This window comes from Pseudochaenichthys georgianus, chromosome 17 (assembly GCF_902827115.2).
Source record: "Pseudochaenichthys georgianus chromosome 17, fPseGeo1.2, whole genome shotgun sequence".
Classification (NCBI taxonomy): Eukaryota; Metazoa; Chordata; class Actinopteri; order Perciformes; family Channichthyidae; genus Pseudochaenichthys; species Pseudochaenichthys georgianus.
The window spans coordinates 21,922,538-21,944,019 of NC_047519.1; the positions used below are offsets into that span (position 1 = coordinate 21,922,538).

General features: G+C 43.9%; 2 protein-coding genes across 2 annotated transcripts; both read right to left on the reverse strand.

Annotated features, from left to right (window-relative positions):
- Nucleotides 1-22: 22 nt before the first annotated feature.
- Nucleotides 23-6,276, reverse strand: chrng (cholinergic receptor, nicotinic, gamma). Its single transcript, XM_034104059.2, has 12 exons — nt 6,097-6,276; nt 4,405-4,541; nt 4,268-4,312; nt 4,061-4,185; nt 3,337-3,492; nt 2,632-2,729; nt 2,337-2,537; nt 2,023-2,137; nt 1,817-1,931; nt 1,423-1,687; nt 783-916; nt 23-700 (listed from the first exon to the last, which is right to left on the reverse strand). The coding sequence occupies exons 1-12, from the start codon at nt 6,158-6,160 to the stop codon at nt 479-481; spliced, it is 1,677 nt and encodes a 558-aa protein (XP_033959950.1). The 5' UTR covers nt 6,161-6,276; the 3' UTR covers nt 23-478.
- A 1,484-nt stretch (nt 6,277-7,760) lies between these two features.
- prss56 (serine protease 56) lies at nt 7,761-13,339 on the reverse strand. Its single transcript, XM_034104854.1, has 13 exons — nt 13,025-13,339; nt 12,663-12,917; nt 11,731-11,920; nt 11,509-11,617; nt 11,222-11,378; nt 10,936-11,078; nt 10,602-10,761; nt 10,303-10,491; nt 10,001-10,192; nt 9,634-9,830; nt 8,598-9,168; nt 8,372-8,478; nt 7,761-8,266 (listed from the first exon to the last, which is right to left on the reverse strand). Exons 1-13 carry the CDS (start codon nt 13,296-13,298, stop codon nt 8,093-8,095), a joined length of 2,718 nt encoding a protein of 905 aa, XP_033960745.1. The 5' UTR covers nt 13,299-13,339; the 3' UTR covers nt 7,761-8,092.
- Nucleotides 13,340-21,482: the final 8,143 nt, after the last annotated feature.

The following is a 21,482-nucleotide window of genomic DNA, read 5'->3' on the forward strand; positions in this document are numbered from 1 at the left end:
AGAAAAGTCTGAGACTGAGCAATTGACCAATAATAGAAGTACTTTTATTTAAAAAACAAAACATGTTTTCACTGTTTACATCTGTCATCAACATGTGTCTCGTGTAGTTTATCATGAAGGCCTAAGATTGTATCATCAGCAGGAAAAAGATGTATACTTACATCAAACACTGGGCTTGTGACAGGAAGAGCACATTTTCTTATACAGCTTTTTACGCAACAAGTATTCTCAACCCCAAAAATCAGTGACAGCTGATACCAGTACTGTGCCACCATCGGTCGTACTGGCATCCAGAAAACTGTGCAGTGGATCCTTTATCAACATGAACAAGCATTTTTGACTTGTGATAGTCGGAAAGACCCCCACATCTTCTCTATTATCTCTGTGTCCTCGTCTCAAAGCGAAGGATCACTGACGGACATCCTCACATTCCGACTTTTGATTGAAAAAGGATTACATCTGGAAGTTTTCTCTTCGTTCACCCCAAGAAGTTTGCTCCCTTCCCACTCTCAGTTAGATCAGTGAGGTTGTTTATTAGAGGGAGATACCTCTTGGGATCCCCGGGGAAAGGCGAGGAGGGGGGCTGGTTGAAATGACCCATCAGGAAGATCCCAATCGTGCCGATAAAAAACACCGACACCATGACAATGAAGCAGACCCTGTCGATCACCCGGGCGACCAGGAACCACTCTTCGTTCTCCTGGAGCAGGAAGAACATGGGAGATTATCACTGATGTTGATGAACCTAAGAAGATCAGCACGTATTGAAATGTAGAACTCACACTTTGGAAGTTGTTCTGTTTTCTTGCAGTCTCGGCGATGTGTTTGCAGGAGGCCACACACTGCTTCAGCTGTGGAGAGGCCTTTGCCAGGCTGGCACTGAGCTGCTCAGCTGAGCCCCCCTTCAGCCCATCATCTGTGTACATAACACCAGATGTTCATGACAAGGAGAACACACTTTCATAGGCACTTTAATGGAAGACTTCACTCCGAAATTATCTTTTGCATATTATTCAACCTCTGTTGCCTTGAGTTCTTGAATACATCTCACAAAAGGCTTTCACAGTGAACACAATTCCTCATGAACCAAAATCAACTTGGTCTGGATTCAACAACAGCACAACTATATCAAGAAATACAAGGGGTCCAGATGAAAAGTATCTGTGCAAACCTGAGACTGTTAATGAGGAGGGGGTTTTAAATAGTTTTTGGTTTGGGAAGTACTGAGCATACAACTAGAAAAGCTTTGATTATAATACACAGGCGTCTGCAAGTTTTTTAGCTGATGTGCTTTAGTAAAACCCCGCTCACTATTGACAGTTTAACCAATGCTTTGTTCACATTGAAGTCGTGATAAAAACATAATTATTATTATTACAATTTGGGGGTGAAGAATTGCTTTGCACTTGTTTAAATACTTACGTATCCTCTCTAATACTGACTTCATCAGTCCGTTTCTGTCTTTGAGTCTGGTAAACATGAGTTCAGATCGAGCTGTTTTGAACACGTATTCCTCCGCCTTGCTAATGAGGCTCATGGAGCTGCGGCGTCGGCAGGGCACCAGGAACACGTTGTTCCTGTCTGTGACATGATTTTCACCGTTGCCAGGTTCTGAAGCCTTGTCACTGTTTGGTTTCCAGGGTTGCATCTGCATCTTCAGCAGCCGAGGCAGGATGTTTAGGAAGATCTGAGGAGGACACAGGGTCAGAGGGTAATCCAGTGGCAAATAGACCTGTGTTTGCTTCACAGGATGCTCATTCAGTAGCTTCTTAATTGAAATTGCCTTTAGAAAAGCGTTTGGTCCACACAGTCTTACCTTTCTGACATTGTCTGTCATTTTGTGAGTGTTTGGGGTTCTCAGGGAAACGTTGAGGACTACCACACAGTTCATCACCACTGTGGTTGTCACTGACATCGCAAACATCAAATACCTGCAGTCAAATGTTCATCAATCACATTTTGTTCTCACTTCAGGTCAGCTGTATTTGAACCAAAACTCTTTGAGTGGTCACACAAACGTACTTTCCAATCAGGGGCACTGCCCTGGAAGTCTCTGGAACCTTCTTGGCGATAAGGAAGAGAAACACAGTCTGGCCCAGAAGAGTGGCAATAGACATGGTGCACTTCTGACCCCCAGCTGCAAAACAAATATCCATTGGTCAGTGGTAATGAAAACAGAAATGTGTAAAGGAGCCAGACTTTTCTTGTCTACCGCATAACATTTGGAGAAAACCTTGATGATGAGAGCTCGGAAAATCATGATGAGGTTGATGTGTTGGAGGTCTGAGTGACTATTATTAGGCTTTTAGAAAGTTTCACAAAGTTAGCAAATAGACCTTTGGCAGGTAAGAAGTAGACAAGGAGGCAGAGGGAAGAGAAGAGCACACAGGGAGCGATGATGTTAATGACGTAGAAGAGGGGCTTCCTCTGGATGATGAGGAAGAAGACCACCTCCTGGTACTCCAGCTCATCCTTAGTGTGCTGAGTGTTGATCAGCGTCTTAGCCGGCCTGTGCTTGATGGCCCACTCTCCATTCTCTAAAAACAAGTTAAGATGGAAGTTAAACATTTTGCAACACAATCATTTGTAATAAGTTTCAATATAAACACTGTCTTTTAAACTCTTCTCTACCTGTGAAAGCCTCTGGGTCAATGTCCACCCACTCCAGCGTGTGGTTGTCCTCCTCTTTGAGAACCAGTTTGATCTCGTTGGCACTGTACGTCTGGGAGCTGAACACAGCGAGAAGACATAATGTTCTGTCTGACACCACAACACACACAGCCATGTATTCCCTTTTACAAGACAGCATGGGGAAAAGGGACCGTGAAGGAAGGAATCATTGTCCCTGGTGAGGACACTGGATGCTATTTCAATCACAAAGAGAAACCTGACATAGAGATCCGAACCGATGGTCCAGAGTCTAAACGATTAGAAATGAAACTGGTCAGCAGCTGGTTTGTCGATTTCAATTCCTTTGGTTTTATCCATTGTTTTCATTTAACATATTCATTTAACTTTAATAAAATGTTCTTGGAACTTAACTTTATTTTAAAGCCTTCTATATAGTAGGGTATAACTAAATCCTTAACATAAATCTAGTTCACATATTTTTTGCAATGTATTACACTCTATATTGAGTTGTTTATCTGTGTCCTTACATTGCAGCCAGTTTCCGTGCTCATTTAACATGCACTTCTACTCTTTGGTTTCTAAAATGTTAAATCTTATCTTGCTTTTCTCTAAATTACTGCAAGATTGTGGGTAAACCGGAGGTGCTTTTTAATATTATAGTAGCTTGACAATCATCAAATCCTAACAGCTTTTGTCTCTACTCACCGGAAGACCATGGTGCAGTTCTGCCAGTCAAATGGAAAGTAGTTGACGGTGATGGCACAAGCACTGCGGTAGATGGCGGGAGGCAGCCAGTACACGCAGCCGTTAGGAGACACCAGAGCGTTGCAGTACAGAGCCACCTCGAACTGTCCATCCATACTGTGCACAGGTTAGAGCAGAGGGGAACTCACACACACATTGCTTCTACAGTGTGTTTTTCTTATGTATACAGGCAGAAGTAAACATTAGAGCTGCACTTGATTCAAATACTTTTGACTAAATTAGTGTCTGATGGACTGTTACACTTTTCTGCCCACAGGAAGTGAGAAATACAAAAATTAACAACTGAAGAAAAACAAAAAACAAACACTACTCAATTTCCTTTCTTTGAAATCTTAAACACTGTATTTCTACCCGTTAGCTCATCATGTACCAGCAGGTAAATATAGTCAATGCATTTTTTTAAATCTGCCCCTTTAGTTTGTATGGCTGAGTTATGTCACTTTTAAATGACTGTGATTACAACAACAACATACCCACACAAAAAGTCTGTATATTACTCTTTGTTTGCTTTCAAAGCTTTTAAACTCATTGTGATAAGTTCCACATCAATGCTAGCTACATCTTATAAGATAGTTCTTCTGAGCTCCAGTTGAAGTTTTAGTGACTGCCTGGGAAAATGTGCTTATTAAATGTGTGGCTGATCCAGTGCCTTGTTCACACTCACTTGTTCTCCAGTATGACTTCAGGCAGCCAGATGCTCTTGGAGGGCATCCGCAGCTCAGAGGTGATGTTCCCATAGAGCGCTGACCTGGGCGGTTGGTCCCACCTGAGCCTGTAGTCACACCATTGCTACAAACAGAGATACCGTGGGTTTGAAATCAGTGCAAAGCAGCTCCAAAGAATCCAACAGGTGAGGTGTGTGTAAGGTTACCATTTCTATCCAGACGCTAGTCGTCAGGGCCTCCTCCTTTTCACTCTGAAGGAAGATAGGGTTAGTACATAGTGTTACCCATAATGCTCAAATAACCACGGGCACCAATGGAAAACACCAGACTGAACTTCACTCACCAGAGAGATGAGGTTAGTGAGAGTCATTTTGATGTCGACCTGAGTGATGTCCCCGCTGTTCTCCATCGGGCGGATGTTCTTGTTGTAGCCCTTCATTAAATCCTTGAAAAGTACCCCTTCAAGGTTGAGCGCTGATGCTGCAGGAACATATTTCATTTCTTTTCAAACCTTTATTTATACAGATAAATCCCATTGAGATCATTGATCTCTTTTCCAAGGGAGACCTGCTCAAGTAGTTCCACATGAAACATAAAAACATAAATAGAACAACAAAAGGACATCATCCAGCATCATTTACATAATTATCCACATAAGCAGGTACCAATAGCTTCCGATTGACGAGCATCCGACCGAGCAAAATGAGAGACAAGTGATAGAAAAGGGACTAAATCAAAGAGTGCTCCATCCATTTGACATATTAGTCTCAGTTTGAAGCCTAATGAATGAGTTGCTTAATGTCTCCTGTGGCTCTGGAGAGAGGTTTCCAACGTTTGTAAAATAACCCGGATGATGTCTTATTATTGTCATCTCAGTTTGGGCTCGACACATTGCGAACAAAACTGCTTAAAAACTAGATGTGTAACGTTTGAGAGACATGATCAGTGGAGTGCTGTATAGGTAAGATCCTCCGTTGTTGGTGCTTGATCTATGCTACGGACTAGAAGCCATGCTTGTGCTACATCAAATCTAAGTACCGTTTTTTTAACCTGCCTCTTATCAGCCCCCCTAATACACTTCAAGTATGTGCTGCATAACATCGCTGATACAAAGCATCACTCGGTACCACTTTATACTTGTATCAGCAAAGATAATACAGCAACCACCTGATAGTCCCCTAAGACGAGTATACAACTGGAACCCGCATGCAGTCTACTACAATGGACTATAAAGCAGAGCAAACTCACACATCATGAGTATGGTCCAACTTTGTGGACATGCCAAATAATTAATCACAATTGGGTAACAATTTATATTTACATCAAAGGTGCATCGTTGTTGTTTGATTCCTCACTGAACCTGGGGCAGTTTAGTGAAGAGTGACGCTTAGTGTACTGCCACCTCTGTAATATCATTTGGCCGAGAGTTGAGTACTACTTTTTGTTGATTGTGAAAATGCAAATATAATTAGTAGTAGGTGTGATGGAAACTCCTGAAGCAATGGAGACAGGACTTAGAGAGACACGTGGAGAGCAGGAACTTTGATAGCAAACACTGTGCCACGAGTTGACACAGCGGTTGCCAAACCAATACTGAAGATCTCTACCCCAGACCATGTGTGTAGCTAGTTCTGAGAGAATAATCAACATTGCGCATAACAAGATAAAGCACTATAACATCTCTATCAGCTGACGCCAACAGGCAGGAACAGGGAGACAACACACTGAGAGCACAGCAGCCCAAGGTTGCAGGCAAACTGGGTCGAAGGTGTGGGCCTAGGAAAAGATGTCCCCAACAGTAGGAAGAGCAGTACTTGAGCTGTTCCTTAATGTTAGAATTAACTTAATTTCATTACAGTTTGACGACACGATATTCAATGTAAGTAAGGTACCTTCATTAAGCATGTTACACCTTTCTGAGAAAGTTGCACTTAATAACATACATAAAATAATCTGGCTTTACAAATATAAACACAATGCGAATCCAGATAAACTAAGCAACAAGATGCTACTCCTAAATCTGACAGCAGCCTACCTGTGGCAGAAATCATGAAGACCCTCACAAAGAGTGACAGGGAGAGTGGAGGTACTGAGTCCATTAGTGTGTGTGCTGCTCTGTCCGAGACAAAGCAATGATCACTAATCTGATACACACACACACTACTCCATGGGCTTACTGGCACTCAAGCTGTGTGTGTGTCTGTGTCTAAATGTGTGTGTGTTTCCTAGCAGAAGTCGGGGCTGATGGGATGGGTGGAGGTTTAGAGGAATGGTTGGGGGTGGGTGGGGGAGTTGATGATTGTTTGGGTTAAATCCAAGAGTTTATTTCTAGGTCTGCATAGTCAGCTGTCACAATGCGTTCACACACACACACACACACACACACACACACACACACACACACACACACACACACACACACACACACACACACACACACACACACACACACACACACACACACACACACACACACACACACACACACACACACACACACACACACACACACACACACCCACGACACGCACATACTTCAGGCATTGTACTTAGTGCTTAGCTGCCGACAGTGTTAAGGTACACCATAAAAAAAAAGTTGTAACTCTTGTTTCTAGCACCTGGCTGTTGTCATTCAGACAACACATGTACAAAGTAACTCAAGGATACTGTGAGGGTACATTTACTACATCAGTGATCTATAAATAAAACGTAACTTTTTCCACCAGAAGTCTTGGTTAAGTGTGTTTTCTGCAATGAAAGGATCACAGACAATAGATTAGACGCATGCGTGTCTGCAAGCCAGAAAGTTAAAAATCAGTACAGAGGACACGACGACAGGTGATACATCTCTTCCTTTTACAGCTCTCCCTCTGTGATGAGTGGCCAGGCTCTGTTTCACTACAGTGTGTGTCTGCGTCACACACATACTTGTTACTGGCATGATTTGGCACAATTCCCACTCACACATAAACACACCAGTTGATGTGTTGCAACCGGAGTATGTATGAGTGTTTACTCAGCTGTCCCACTTATTTCCCTGTATATCCCTCCTAGCATTTGGCAGAAAATGACCACAGATTAGTGGGCAAATATTAGTTGTGGAGGTACTTTGTTTTTGTTCGACTCATTACGCCAATCATCACTGCTGACAAACTCTGAGCCTCGGGAACCACTTTGCCAGTCGGACATAACTCAACACACAGCAAACACACGGGGCTGTCTACGCTTCAAAGGTGTCACTTCAGTTGTCTTTACTTGAAATGCTCGGACTCATGACAGACAATAAGAGACTTTCGGTCGGCCTAGTTCTGCGTCCAGTTACAACTCCCCATCCGGGAAATAACGAGTGAAGACAGGGAGGAGGTGAGAGGGTGCTGGTCACTGGCAGCTGCAGTGTTGATGGGAAAGCTTACCCTTAAAGAGTCGGAGGATTGAGGTCAATCTTGGGTCACGACAGTAACCAATCAGCCGCGACACCTGTCTCTCAAGAGTGTCAGCAAACTGCCGTACCCAGCGGCAACATACTGAAGGATTAGTAGCATTGCTGTCAGCTTATTTGAATATCTCACATCTAACGATCAACACTCAACATGCCATAGCAATAACAATTTTATTTATATATAGATTTTTACAAAAATACAAATGCTTTTCTTTGTACAAATAAATATAGTAAGAATCAGGTAAGAATACAAATAATATTTACAGTCTGTGTGCTTCACAAGAGGCTCAACCTTTGCAAAAGACAATATGAATAACTTATCACTTTGTACAGATTTATAAGTTAAACAACGCTGCATCTCCGACCACATACAAAAATCCTGTGGCATGATGAGTGGGCGACAGTGGGATTGATACATTCAAGTTTGTGTTTTCATTTAGAGCCAGGCTCCGAGAGAAGGAAAACAAATCAATGCTTTTCATAAAAGGCAGAAGAAAGTTTGAGTGAGTGTGCGTTTATGTCTCTGTCCCATGACGAGGCTTTTCTGGTGCAAACAGGTCTCCGCGAGAGTCTTTGTGCTTCCATCGCCATCTCAGACTTTGAGTGCGTCCAGTGCTACAGAGATTATCCTTGGCACACTGCGGTAAAAGGACTCGTTCTCTAGGCCCACAAGACTGTAGAAGGTCAAAGGTCGTCCGCCCACTACTGCTCTGACCCGCGCCTGGTAAAGTCCTCGATCATTCTTGGAGCTCAGATCAACTAACACCTGAACGAAAAAGAGAGAGAGAAAAAAGGCGTACATTAGACACAATTCTCTTTATCAATTGCTTATTCACTTCTGTCAACTTCTCAATCTTAAATTATAGTTCACCTCTTGGAAGCTCATGCGGAGGTTTTTGCTCGGGATGCTTAAGACCCAGCTGTAGGAGTCTCTGACCTGGCTGACCTGCTGTGAGGTCTCTTTGACTCCAGGGCAAACTGCAGGAACAAACAAAAACATTTGATTTGAGAAAAACAACAACTTTCCAAGAACAAATGTTACACACATTGTTTTGTGAAGGTATTTAATGGAAGTCAGAACAAAGTGTGGTACATACTTTTCCCACTGGCCCCAGGTGTCTGCCTCTTCCGAAGGAGGCTCCGGTATATTCTGTGCAGACTTCGAGTCTTTCCTGCTTGCACAGCTTGTCTAGGGTCAGCGGTGGTCTCTGAGCGAGGAGCCCCCTCAGTGACCACAGACGTGGACTGCACAGGAAGCGGTAACGCTGAAGATTTCAATTCTGTTCCGTCTCCATTCTCAACAAAAGTCAAATCCTCCGACGTGACGCTCCAGTTTAAATCAGAAGAAGAGTCTTTATCTGGCAATGTTACACTTTGTGACTCGTCTTCTGTCACTCCTTCATCTTGTGTCCTGACTTTCTGAATCTCATTCATCAGGGCTGTTAAAAGAGACCAAGGTTCCTGGGGTTCCTGTGAGGATGAGGAGGAGGAGGAGGATGCTCCCGTGGAAGCAGACGTTGAATGGGGACTGTTGGGAGACTCCTCCTGGAGGTAGACTGTGTCAATGGACAGGATGGGAGGAGCAGCTCTGGATTCCAATTTTGAGCGCACGGCTGAGATAAAAGATTGAAATTCTGCCTCCAGCTGATGTACCGAGGAGTCCTCTGTCTGGAGAGGACGAGTACAAATAGAGATAGGTATTACAGTCGGTGAAGCTTCATTAATTATAATTAATTCCCATGTCTAAATCAACAGCATCCTACATTGCCGTTGAAAGCAACTGTCAGCGTTGATTTTATTTAATTGATTCCTCCCAGTTGAATTATCAAAAGATATATTGATATTGCAAAGGTCTTTACTGAATCAATAAACATCAGATGTACCTCTTTACTGATTCAGATGATTCTATAAAAGGTTGTATATAAGGATAACTGAATATTTGAAAAATGTATGAAATGTTTATAGATTTTCTTTGACATTTAAAGCTTTTATTGAGGTTCCCGAATGAAGCTTTGTGTGTCAAAATAAATGAAATTCTACAAAAGTATAACACTAATAATATAGCTGTATCTTTAACGACAATTACGCAGAACTACCAGGTTTAAATAGACAGATATGTTGCCTGTAATATACCTGTAAGAAAAGGTTGTCCTCTTGTCGTTTTGGCGCGGAGGTGTCTGTTGATTTGTCATGTTGTTGTTTGTCCAGATCCTCAGCAATATTTCTCAGATATTTCTCCCAGTCGTCCACTGAGGGTCCCACCTCTCTGAATAAGGACGGAGGAACTGGAGAGGGACCCTGCTGTGTAGGCACCACAGCTCCACCGAGCTCTGCAAGTAATAAAAACCATGTTAGAAACCTGACTTCAAAACCCAATGTCTTATTATATCAATGCACCGAAAGAGACATGTGTACAGTTGTATATGCATGGCTTCCTGTAAGTTATTTATAGATTTTATTCTCAGATCAAATGGAATAAGACAATCTAAAAATGAAGTACCTTTCATCTGTGTGAGACGGGGGCTCAGGGCCAGGTCCCTTCGTTCTCTGGTGTGAATGAAGGCGGTGCTGTAGATGTGCTCCACCAGCTGAGGAAGAGTCTGGGTGAAGAAGGTCAAGTCCACTTTGTCCCGGATGTAGTCCTCTGCCCTCTGGAGCAAGTCTAGCAGGGTTTGTATGAACGAACGCAACTCTGGATGACAGAGAGGGGACAGATGAGAACAGTCCAAATCTGAGCAAGATAAATAGTAAGTGGTCTTCTTCTTCATCCATCAAGCTGAGATTTTAAATTAGAGCACTTACGACATTTCTTAAAGCGGGTGAGGCACTTGTCCTCTGCCATCCGGCTGCAGGCGCCGGCTGACTGAGCGGGGGGGCAGGTCAGGGTGTAGAACCGACAGATGGAGCTGAACTCCGACCGCTGTTCCTCCTCCGTCATTTCTGTTGTCTTCAGAAGCTCCTGGCAGGTCGGCTCCCTGCTTCCAAAGGACTCTACAATAATGCAAACATAGATTGTAGCATTGTAGATTAATTACATATTTTAATATTTAGATATCAGCTGTTTTAGCTTCTGTGGTGTTTTATAGTGGCATGAAACTCACTGTGTATCTCAGCCTGAATCCAGTCAGAGAAGGCAGACACCCGAGTGTAGACTCCGGGCTTGCCCTTCTCCCCACAGCCGTCTCCCCAGGAGGTAATGCCGAAGAGCTGGAACCGACCTGAGATTCGGTCCTGGTAGATCAAGGGGCCTCCAGAATCACCCTAAAGATGACAGAAAACCCCAACACGTTATAGAAAATGATGGGTGTTGCTGAAACATATCAACAAGCATAAAGGGTATCAATACCTAGGCACTGTTTTAAAGGTGTGTCGGTAGTTAAAGGGAACCCCCAACTATAACCTGAGAGATCAGATAAGACATGTTGGTCTGCCTACCTGACATGAGTCTATTCCTCCGGAGAGATAGCCAGCACACAGCATGGTATTTGTGACCAGTTCTTTGCCAAGGGCGCTCTTACAGGTGCTCTGAGGCAGCAGAGGCACCTTGGCCTCCATCACCACGTCAGCAGATGGACCATCTGTAGAGAAACACACAGACATGTTATATGTTATATATAGGTTTCAATATACATCAGCACTTTTAAGAAACCAAAACATCTTTTAAACAAAAGACTAAGCTATACATATCATGAACTTCCAGGTAATTGATGTCCTTACTCACCCTCATAGAGGGAGCCCCAGCCTGCCACCAGACACGGACTGCCAGTAGGGGGCTCCATGCCGGAGGGGAGACACACCGGGGTCACACGACCAGACAGGACGACTGGGGATGCCAGCTCCACTAGGGCTATATCGTTGTTAAATGTCTTTGGATTGAACTGTGGGAGGTGAAGAAAGATTGATTGAAGAAATGAAAGAATGACTGATCTGGTTGTTTAACCAGGGAGGTGTAATGGGAGAGGTAATACTCTATTATGCCTCTAATGCATCTTCACCTCGGATAGTTACCTTAGGATGAGGGATGATGCGGTTCACTTTGAGAACCTGCTCATCAGGGTCCGTCTTTGTGATGTCAAACTCCCCCACCACTGCAGTCCAGTAGCTCTCACTCCGGCTGCTACAGAGGTCAACACAATAAGAGAACGTGGGAATGAGTGAGAGGTAAACACTATGATACACTCCAATCAAATATCTTATTATCGTTGCAGAGAAACAGTGATGCACACTTACCCAGCAAAACAGTGAGCTGCAGTGACCACCCAGGAGCTGTCCACCAGCACCCCCCCACACATCAGACCACCATCTAGCTGGAGGTTGACCAGCCAGGGCCAGCTGCCTGGAGGAGCCGGCGAGCCCCCCACGATCCGGGAGCGAGGCTGTGTGATGTTCTGCACCGCGGACGACCTCTGACCACACACTGCTGCTGGGACAGAGACACAGAGGGTCACAAACTGAAATCAGTTTTTTTTAACTTATTCTTTATTAGTTATTTCTCACATTCCCCTTTACATCCAATAGTACTTCAATTTAGATGAACAATTTCTTTAACAAGGGGTCACAACATGTATAAGGTCTCAAATCCCCCAAAACATCAACATGAGAATATGAAAAACAAAACGTATAGAAGTCAAATCAATAATAACACTGAGAACGTAAATAACACAGGTATAGCAAAAATAAAATAAAAGATGGGTTATATACACTGTAAAGTCATCCTACATATTACAATAATACAGTCCAATACACTTAGGAAAAATGTCCATATACCAGGACATTTCAAAATAATATGGCTTCATTTTAAAGAAGCCATATTATATTATTTTGGGGTGTCACACAGTCCAGTTCCTTTTTTATCCAGCCTTTGTAATACTTCCATTATTATTATTATTATATTTCCTCCACCAATGGTGTCCATCTTTCTTTAAAAGTTTCCCTCTAAAAAAATGTCCATACATATTTCTTAGAATTGTCAGCCATTAAGCAGAGGTGGGGGGATCTTTTTTAAGCCATTTTATTGTAATTGTTTTCTTCGCCGCTGTTAGTAATATTTGTAAGAAAATCATCTTTTTACAAAGAAACATTGATTCACTTTGCGAATAAGCCTCACACTTTTCACAGACAAAGATAATCTGTATGAAGACATGACTGATGTATCCCCTCACCCTGTGCATGCGTCTGTGTGGCAGGCTCCAGGTTCTGCATGGTGTTCAGCAGGCTGCACTGGAGCACCCGGGCGCTGCAGCTCTCCCCCATGATCCTGATGCAGCTCTCTTTGTCCAGTTCACCAGCTGGGCAGCGATGCTGGTAGTATGCACAGGCCTGACTGAGAGCCCAACTCCGCTCAGCTTCATCTTGAAGCTTCTGCGCCTTACTGATGACATCACAGCTGGGCTCTGAAAGGGCATTGGCAGGAGACGCTGTTGGGGCGAGAAGCAGAGTTTACTTTAAGAAAGCATTCATTGGTTCAACATGGCTCAAGGTGCTCACTGATTATAAGTGGAAGAAAGAGTCATATTTGACTTACAACAGGAGCCAGACAGCTGTCCACAGTCCTGAAACAAACAGGGAACACAGCCTCGGCAGCCTGCTTCCGCCCGACTTCTCTCAGATGATGCACGGTCGAGAGTGGACAGGGCACTAGTCATGGCCGCCTCGAGAACCACAGTGCCTCGATCAGAGAGTGCTGCAGGGGAGGAAAGGGAGACACCGAAAAGAAAGAACAACATGTGAGACAAGCTGGCGGGAAGGAAGCAAAGCAAGTACGGCAAGATAGAGAAGAAGACAGGAGCCAGACTCATGTGTTGGTCAGGCTGAGATGCCAATATGTATGTTATCAGCTTATATGTTGGGCAAGTGACAAGTAGTTACAGTGAAATGGACACATTTGCGGTAATGCCTCAATTAAAGCAGTTCTGGACATTATCAGTGTAAATCTTGTTAGGGACTGTTTATCAAAACATATTTAAAAACGTTTTATGAGATCATCAGCAGCCTGGCTAGGCTCATTGCATAATGGACTGATACTACTTTCATACTTTTTTTTGGATAAATGCATGTTCATTGACTGAATTCTGACAAAATAGGAAGGACAACTTCATCGTTAACTGCAGACCAGCGTTTTCTGTGGGAACATTATGAGTCCACATCCGTTATGTGAGCATCAGTATTAACTGGTGGCGCTTTCTGGTATGTGTGCGAGGACCCCCCTTTCTCTCATGCTGCTCTTTGAGCTCATTGGCAGCGTGTTAGGGAAGCTAGCTCACGCTCAGCGCGCTGGTGAGGATTCAGCAGACTCACATCAATCGGGCCGCCGACCCTGCAGCCCCCCTCTGTGCCGCGCCACATCACAGGATAGGCTACTAACAACAACAATGCTGATTGAAGACTTAATTAGAAGGCCAGGGCTGAGCTGGCAGAGGCTGGCGAGCAGGGACAGACCCTAGGGGCGGCTGGGACCCCGAGTCCCTTGTTCTAAACACTCTAAACACGTTTGTGTGAAGGCTCTGCTGTACTCAGCACTTCCACCAGGGAAGGCCAGGGGTCCTCCACCAATGTGCTTTACTGCAGGATTAAAGTATGCATGCATAAAGCCTGACTGATAAAGTGCAGAATGAGATACAATTATAAATGTAGACTAATGACATACAAATACAGCTGATGATATTTCTGATCCTTGCAGCTTGAAGACAGTTTGTATGTGCTGAAATACATACTCAAATGTGTTGCATGACTTCTTTAGGGTTACTAGGGTTAGCCACCTGCTGCTCCTCAGAAAAACACTAAACCATGAAATATTGTTAAATAATATCAGCAATAATTCAATTGAAATAACAGAGAAGGCCTATAGCAAAACACAACATTCATTGATATGTTGTGCCTCTTTGTACATCCTGTAAGTCAGCTGTAGTAATAGATATCGTAGTTTTGCCTGCTTTACTCCCAGAGAGATACAACGCTTTTGACGCATCACTAGTGTTTAATGTGCGGGGTTCTCAACATCATGCATTCATACAAATGGATCTGTCTATGGCATATATCCTACATAGCAATTGTTGATTAGTTATTTGGTGTGGAACTGCTTAAATGCTTATTCAGATATCTACACTATAATCCCTTACAGGTCATGTTGTCACTACCTTTAAAATATACTGCAACATGAGAAACACCTTACCTTTGAGAGCGCTCTGAGGCATCCTGTAGACCTCTCGACCTGCCGGGGCTCCCAGCAGACAGTGGAGTCCCATCAGCAGCAGAGATATGAGCAGCAGCATGGTGTCAGAGCATCAGACCTCCACTCCACAGCGACAACAAGCAGACAGGCAGGAGAGGACGCAGAGCTGGTGGAGGTGAGGCGAGCCTGCAGGGTTTCCAGGTCCTTATTTGAAATCCTTCTCTGTCTCCCTCCTCCTGACTCTTTGGACTCTCTCCCACACTGTGGTGCAGGGCATCTGTCGGTAAGTTTACTTAGAGGAACAATAGGTGCCTGGAGTGGTCCCTGGTATATATAGAGTCCCCCAGGGGAACACCAGTAAGTGGGAGGGGGGACCGGACAGGAAAGAGAGGGAGGGAGGAGGGAGAGATGCTCCCATGGCCAATACACAAACAGATGAATTCATTAAGACTGTGACAGCAAATCGGGTGCAACTTGCCAAGGCTGGACATTACAAAGAGGTTTGGTTCTATGAAAAGAGACAGAGGGAGGGAGAGAGAGAGAGATGCAGATAGGGGGGGGGGGGGGGGAGAAAGGGAAGGCAGAGTGATTGGCTGGGTGGCAGGAAAGGGGGTGTTGTTTGAATTAATTAATGTGAGAGGAAGAGGGAGAAAGATATGCAGATAAAGATATGGGCTGATGTGCCACTGGAGTGGAGGAATGTAGATCAAGAGAGAGAGAAGTCTGTGAGCGTCTGAAGTGAAGAGTCACAGGGAAAAGAGGGAGGTTGAGTGACAGAGTGTGAGAGAGCGGGAGAGAGGGTGAGGGAAGTGTCTGCCATTCTGTGTGCCGCTCAAAGAGGGCTTTGTCCCCGGCGTCCCTCTGAGGATGCCCACATCAAAGCCGTCCACCGGGCATCACTTGGCCGCCGCCTCCATTGATCACTTACAGTCTTTTATCCCCCCCATTAAAATATTGTCAGTTCACATCACTTTTGTCTTTCTCTGCTGAACTCTGCTTTTGTTACATAAAGAAAAAATTACATATGAATATGATGTATTTTTAAGGTATACACTTTGAATTTAGAGCCATTCAGTGTCAACGTTTTGGATTGTGTCTTGTCACTGCAACTGCTGGTACTCGAGTAACATTGATGTACTGATTTTCAGACAAAATGTTAGAACTTGTGACATGATGATACAGTATGTTTGTACATCTTTCCATCTGAAAAAGACTATGGTAGCTTGTCATCTTTTTAAAGCTCAAACAATAACATTATATGAAAAACATGTTCATCTAATAACTTAAGAATTATGACAACAAAAAAACTTTTTTAACAACAATTAAATTATTATTGTTAATTAGTTACCAATGCCGAACCATAAGCCAGGATTCCTTATCATATATGGGCCATTCTGCATTAAAGAATATGTTATGGTTTTTTTATTCTAACACTGGTTTCATAGGATGCAGGATGTGCCAGTATGCAATCTGTCAGATATGCAAGTTTGTGTTGTCAGACAAACTTTGTCAATATAACTCTGTATATCAAAGTATATCCAATATAATAAGAACACATTTCACTCTTCCACACCACAGAAGCAAGGCGTCATTTTCTTATTATTAGATTGTACTGCAGTTCACAGCATATAAGGGTTACAGTACACTTCCAGACTTTTGGATGGTTGAAATCTCTGCAGGGAGTGATCCAAATATAACACTGATATAAACCAAATGTTCTCTACATTCACAGGCATCAGACAGTGGCATGATCACAGTCTACATGCACACAGAAAGAAGTCTGTGCCGACCAGTCTCCCAATCGAGAAGCACAACTTGGAGCCAACTAACTGGCTGAACGGCAAAAAGAGAGGCGGCTGAATCTAGCAGGGCATTATCAAAGAGAGCCGTGCACTGCTGCCACACCGACAGCATACAGTACGTGTTAGAGAGTGTGTGACTGAGTGTTGGTGTTTCACTCAAAGTGTGTGCTGCCAACACAAATGCTTTGATGGTGAAACAGATGAGGAAGAAACAAAAACAACATTCAGAGCAAGAAGAAATATGATGAGGAGTCAGAAGATAGAAACATGACATGTCTTCCTTTTGAAGCCATGCTTTCAGACGTTAGTTAGTTTGTTTGTGTGTGTGTGTGTGTGTGTGTGTGTGTTTTGTTGTGTGCATTGTGACCCAGCCCCCTCCATGCACCCGTGCGGCACAATGGCCCTGAGATCTGAGAGCAGGATCAGGCGGAGCGGAGCGGGAACGGCATGGGACAAACGGGCGGCACTCTTTCATTTCTTTGCCCCCTCAATCTGTTTGCCTTTGATGTCCTTTGATTAATTTGCCTTCTGCTCACTCTTCCTTCATCTATCCACCAAGCATGGAGCATTCTGTCCTCCTTTCTCCTCCTCCGCCTGCCTGCCCCAATCCCCACTAACGGTGATGTTGTAACTTATCCAACGATAAAATACTTTGAATGATGTAGCAACGTGATGCGATCAAGTAATCTCTTATTTGATTAGATCTCTGTCAGTATATTTAGGCGGGTAACTGTACAGATACTGTTCTTTTGTTATTGATGACAGTGTTTGTGTTTTTTCTCCTGATTGGTTGAGTTTTCCAAGGCACTTGTCCTTAATAAAGCAGTCAGATATGTACTCATGAGAGTGTCAATGGTAATGCCTCTACTCAGAATGAGGTTGAAGCTGCTTTTAGTACTGCGCTGAACCAACTTCCTGACAATATTAAACGTGATGAACACAAGGCAGTTCTAAATCATACATCATATAAAGTGAGCTCATCTGCTGTGTCTTTAAATTATGATCACCTTTATAAAATGGTGGATACTCCCACATTACAAGATATTTCTGGTCTTTCATCTTTTTTTATTCAATTTGACCTTTTCTTTGAAGGGTTCTATTTACAAATACCCTGCCCTACCTTAACTGAAAAGTAACATGAGCAAGCAATAAGGAAGACATTGTGTTTGACCTAAATTGTCCTGCGATCCTCCTGTAACAAACAGCATAGGCGCGTTCACACCGGAGTACTTTAACCCCGTACTTTTCCCGTTTAGTTCCGTTAGTACCCCTTATGTTATGTTGCGTTCACACCAAAAAGAGTACTCATTCAAACCAACGGTGTTTCAGGGCCGGTTCGGAGCTGGAGCTTGAAAAGCACCGTGTTTTCCTGTTCACACCGCAGCGGAGCAGCCTCTTAGCTCCGGAATCCGGTTCATTTCTCGTACCAAAAAATTGTCCGGCCAGAGCAAAAGCACCACATACGTCACACTTACGTCGAGGTGGGGGCAGGGGCGGGATCAACTCCTGAACAACAACAAAAAGCCGGCGTTTTATCCAGTTTGTACACAACGATGGAGAAACTTAACAAGCAGCAGTGGTCCAATGAAGAGACCAGAGGCCTGTACTACGAAGCTGGTTCAACCTAACCTGGATATGTTTGAGTTAGCCAGTTGGCCTAATCCAAAACATACGCGCTCTCGCTAAACGGTACTATGACGCGGGTTATCAAGTGGATCGCTCAAGCCAGCCGTGTCCTATCTAGTTAGGTGCGCGTTCACATGAAAGGGGTGGTATTTGGAGCATTCGACCAATCACAAACATGGAGAAGCATATACTGACAGCGCAGCGTCATACTTCCTGAATGAAAAGTCAACTATAATATTAGACATATGAAGAAGTTAAACTTTAAACATCCATGACTCAAACACTTTATGCTTTATGTTGTGGCAGATATTTAAGTAAGCTTTCTTAACGCTAATGTTATAGGCCTAATAGTCAGATTGCTCTGAAGATGGGAGGTGATATTCTATTAATGTTCACGTTCACACAGTCGGTGATTTTTGCCGGCCGTCTTTCCTGCAACGGCAGCTTTTCTGTATTTCCTTTCTCCTGTAATATGACTTGATCGCTTTAAACTCCGCACCCTGAGCTCTGATTGGTCAGCAGGCAGTGCTTTCACTGAGTTGAGCTCTTAGCCTGCAACCTAACCAGCCAGGGGGGTATACTACGAATCTAGTTCAACCTATCCTGGATATGTTTTGAGTTATCCGGTTGACTTAATCCAAAACGAAGCCGCTCTCGCTAAACTGTCATACAACGCTGGCTATCAACTCGTTCGCTCAAGCCAGCCGTGTCCTATCTAGTTAGGTGCGCGTTCACATGAAAGGGGTGGTATATGGAGCATTCGACCAATCACAAACATGGAGAAGCGTACTGACAGCGCAGCGTCATACTTCCTGAATGAAAAGTAAACTATAATATTAGACATATGAAGAAGTTAAACTTTAAACATCCATGACTTAAACACTTTATCCAGGATCAAAGCCACATAGCTGCACCTGCAAGGTGAATACAGCTGGTAAAAGAAAAAGTGTTTAAATGCGTACATTAACAGGTTTATGATATCACTGCCCCGTCTAAGACACAAGTGGATCTGACTTTAATTACATTTGACTCGAGTGTTTCGTCAACTTAATGTGTTGCTTAAAATAATACTTATGCTTATGTGTTGCACAGCCAGATACGGCTCAGCTGACTCAGATAAGGAAATATATGATACATTATGATGTGATATGAATGATAATGGGACATATCGACGTCTGCACTCACAGTGTCGCGGACTGTAGGCAACGTAATGTTACTTTGATCCGGTTTTTGTTGTGGCAGATATTTAATTAAGCTTTCTTAACATAATAGTATAATAGTTATAATAGTCAGACTGCTCTGAAGATGGAAGGTGATGTTCTATTCATTTTCACGTTCACACAGTCGGTGATTTTGGCCGGCCGTCTTTCCTGCAACGGCAGTTTAAACTGTATTTCCTCCGCACACTGAGCTCTGATTGGTCAGCAGGCGTGGTGCTTTCGCTGAATTGATCTCTTATCCTGGAACCTATCCGGCTTCGGAGCACAGGCTAGGTTCCAGGATAAGTCACCATGGAGATCTAGCCCGCTAAAAAGTGAACCAGCTTCGTAGGACCGGAATTCCCAGAAGTTATCTTGCTAAACGAAAATCCTGCTTCGTAGTATACCCCCCTGGTCCCGACCAGGTTAGCCACACAGCATAAGTTACCATGGAGATCTAGCCTGCTAAAAAGAGAACCAGCTTCGTAGGACCGGAAACCCCGAGTTTTCCCTGAAGTTAGTCGGCTAAGCGAAAATCCAGCTTCGTAGTATACCCCCCAGCTACCTACTGGGAATCTGATCTTCCGAAGAGGTACAGAGGAAGCTGGAGTACAATCGGCCATTGTTGTTGTTTTCGGTGTCAGCTGTGAGGGGTTTCCGCGCGGTTTGGGTTTATGAAGCAGGCACGCAAACGGTTACGTCATGACGCAAACGATGACGCAATGACGCAGCACCAGTCGGACTCTGGGCAGTGTGAAAAGAGCCGGAGCTAAACCGAAGAACCGGTTCTGAACCTGAAAAGCTCTAGCACGGAGCTTGAACCGGAGTTGCGTTGGTGTGAATGAGGTATTAGTGCCGGGAACTTTTACCCCCATGTTTAGTGCCTGCTAGAGAGGTGGTACCAAAAAAGTACCAAAAAAGTACCAATTTCTATTGGCTGGGCGAATTGCAAACCACGCCCCGTAAAACTCTGAAAAGTGTTTTGAAGCCGACATTGTATTTGCTGGCATTAGCATTATTAGCATTAGCATTAGCCCCGCGCACCAACGGAGAGAGAATAACTTATGGCAACACAAATAAAACATGGGAGCGGTGGAGATGAGGAGGTGTCAGTGTTCTGGCGATTTACTCGGAAGGCTTCAGTAGAAGCTGCTGGGAGTTCCGGCAGCTTCTACTGAAGCCAGTCCCCAACTCCGGGGACTTTGGGCGGCAGTATACGCCGTAAAGTTGTTTGCGGCCTGCCAGTAAACCCAAAGCAGAAGAAGACAAAGTGACGTCAGCGGCTCATTTGCGTAATCTTCCCTCAGGGAAAAGTACTCCGGTGTGAACGCGATTGGTACTTAGTGCCCTGGGGTACTAAGTGCCGGCACTAAGTACGGCAAAGTAGCCTACTTGGTGTGAAAGCCGCTTTTAGGCGCGTTCACACCGGAGTACTTTTACCCCGTACTTTTCCCATTTAGTTCCGTTAGTACCCCTGATGTCGCGTTCACACCAAAAAGAGTACTTAGTGCCGGGAACTTTTACCCCCATTTTCAGTGCCTGCTAGAGAGGTGGTACCAAAAAAGTACCAATTTCTATTGGCTGGGCGAATTGCAAACCATGCCCCGTAAAACTCGTAATAATAAGTGCCGGGGCACTAAGTACGGCAAAGTACTTGGTGTAAAAGCGGCTATTGTTTGACAGGTTTGAAGACATGTTTAGGGTTTGCACAAGAAAATAAATTCCATTGCTTAACAAAATTGTTTTAATGGTGGGGTAGGTAAGTTTGAGAAACCGGCTCGAGATACCCTTTTCGTTATATTCCATGGAATGCTCTTAACATCCCGATAGCAATGAATATCTTAAGTGCTTTGACAAAAAATCCATACAAAAATGTCATCTGTGGAAGCCGTAGTACTGTAAAAAGCACGACCAATCATTTTAGCCGGGCCGGCTAAAGTAACTGGATGGCCTACCTGCCTGTCAGCATTCCATCTGTGCACAAACTTATCTCGTGCCCTCATTGGTCTTGTGCGCGTTCATGTGTGTTGGAGGAGGGGCTCTATAAGGAAGTGGCATATTTTTTCCGGCTGTGTATTATAAATTCTAGCGCACTCAAGCTGGTTTCTCCAAAATTACCTACCTCACCTTTAAATGTCTCAGTACAAACATTTAAACTTAACTCTAGATTAATTTGGCAACCTT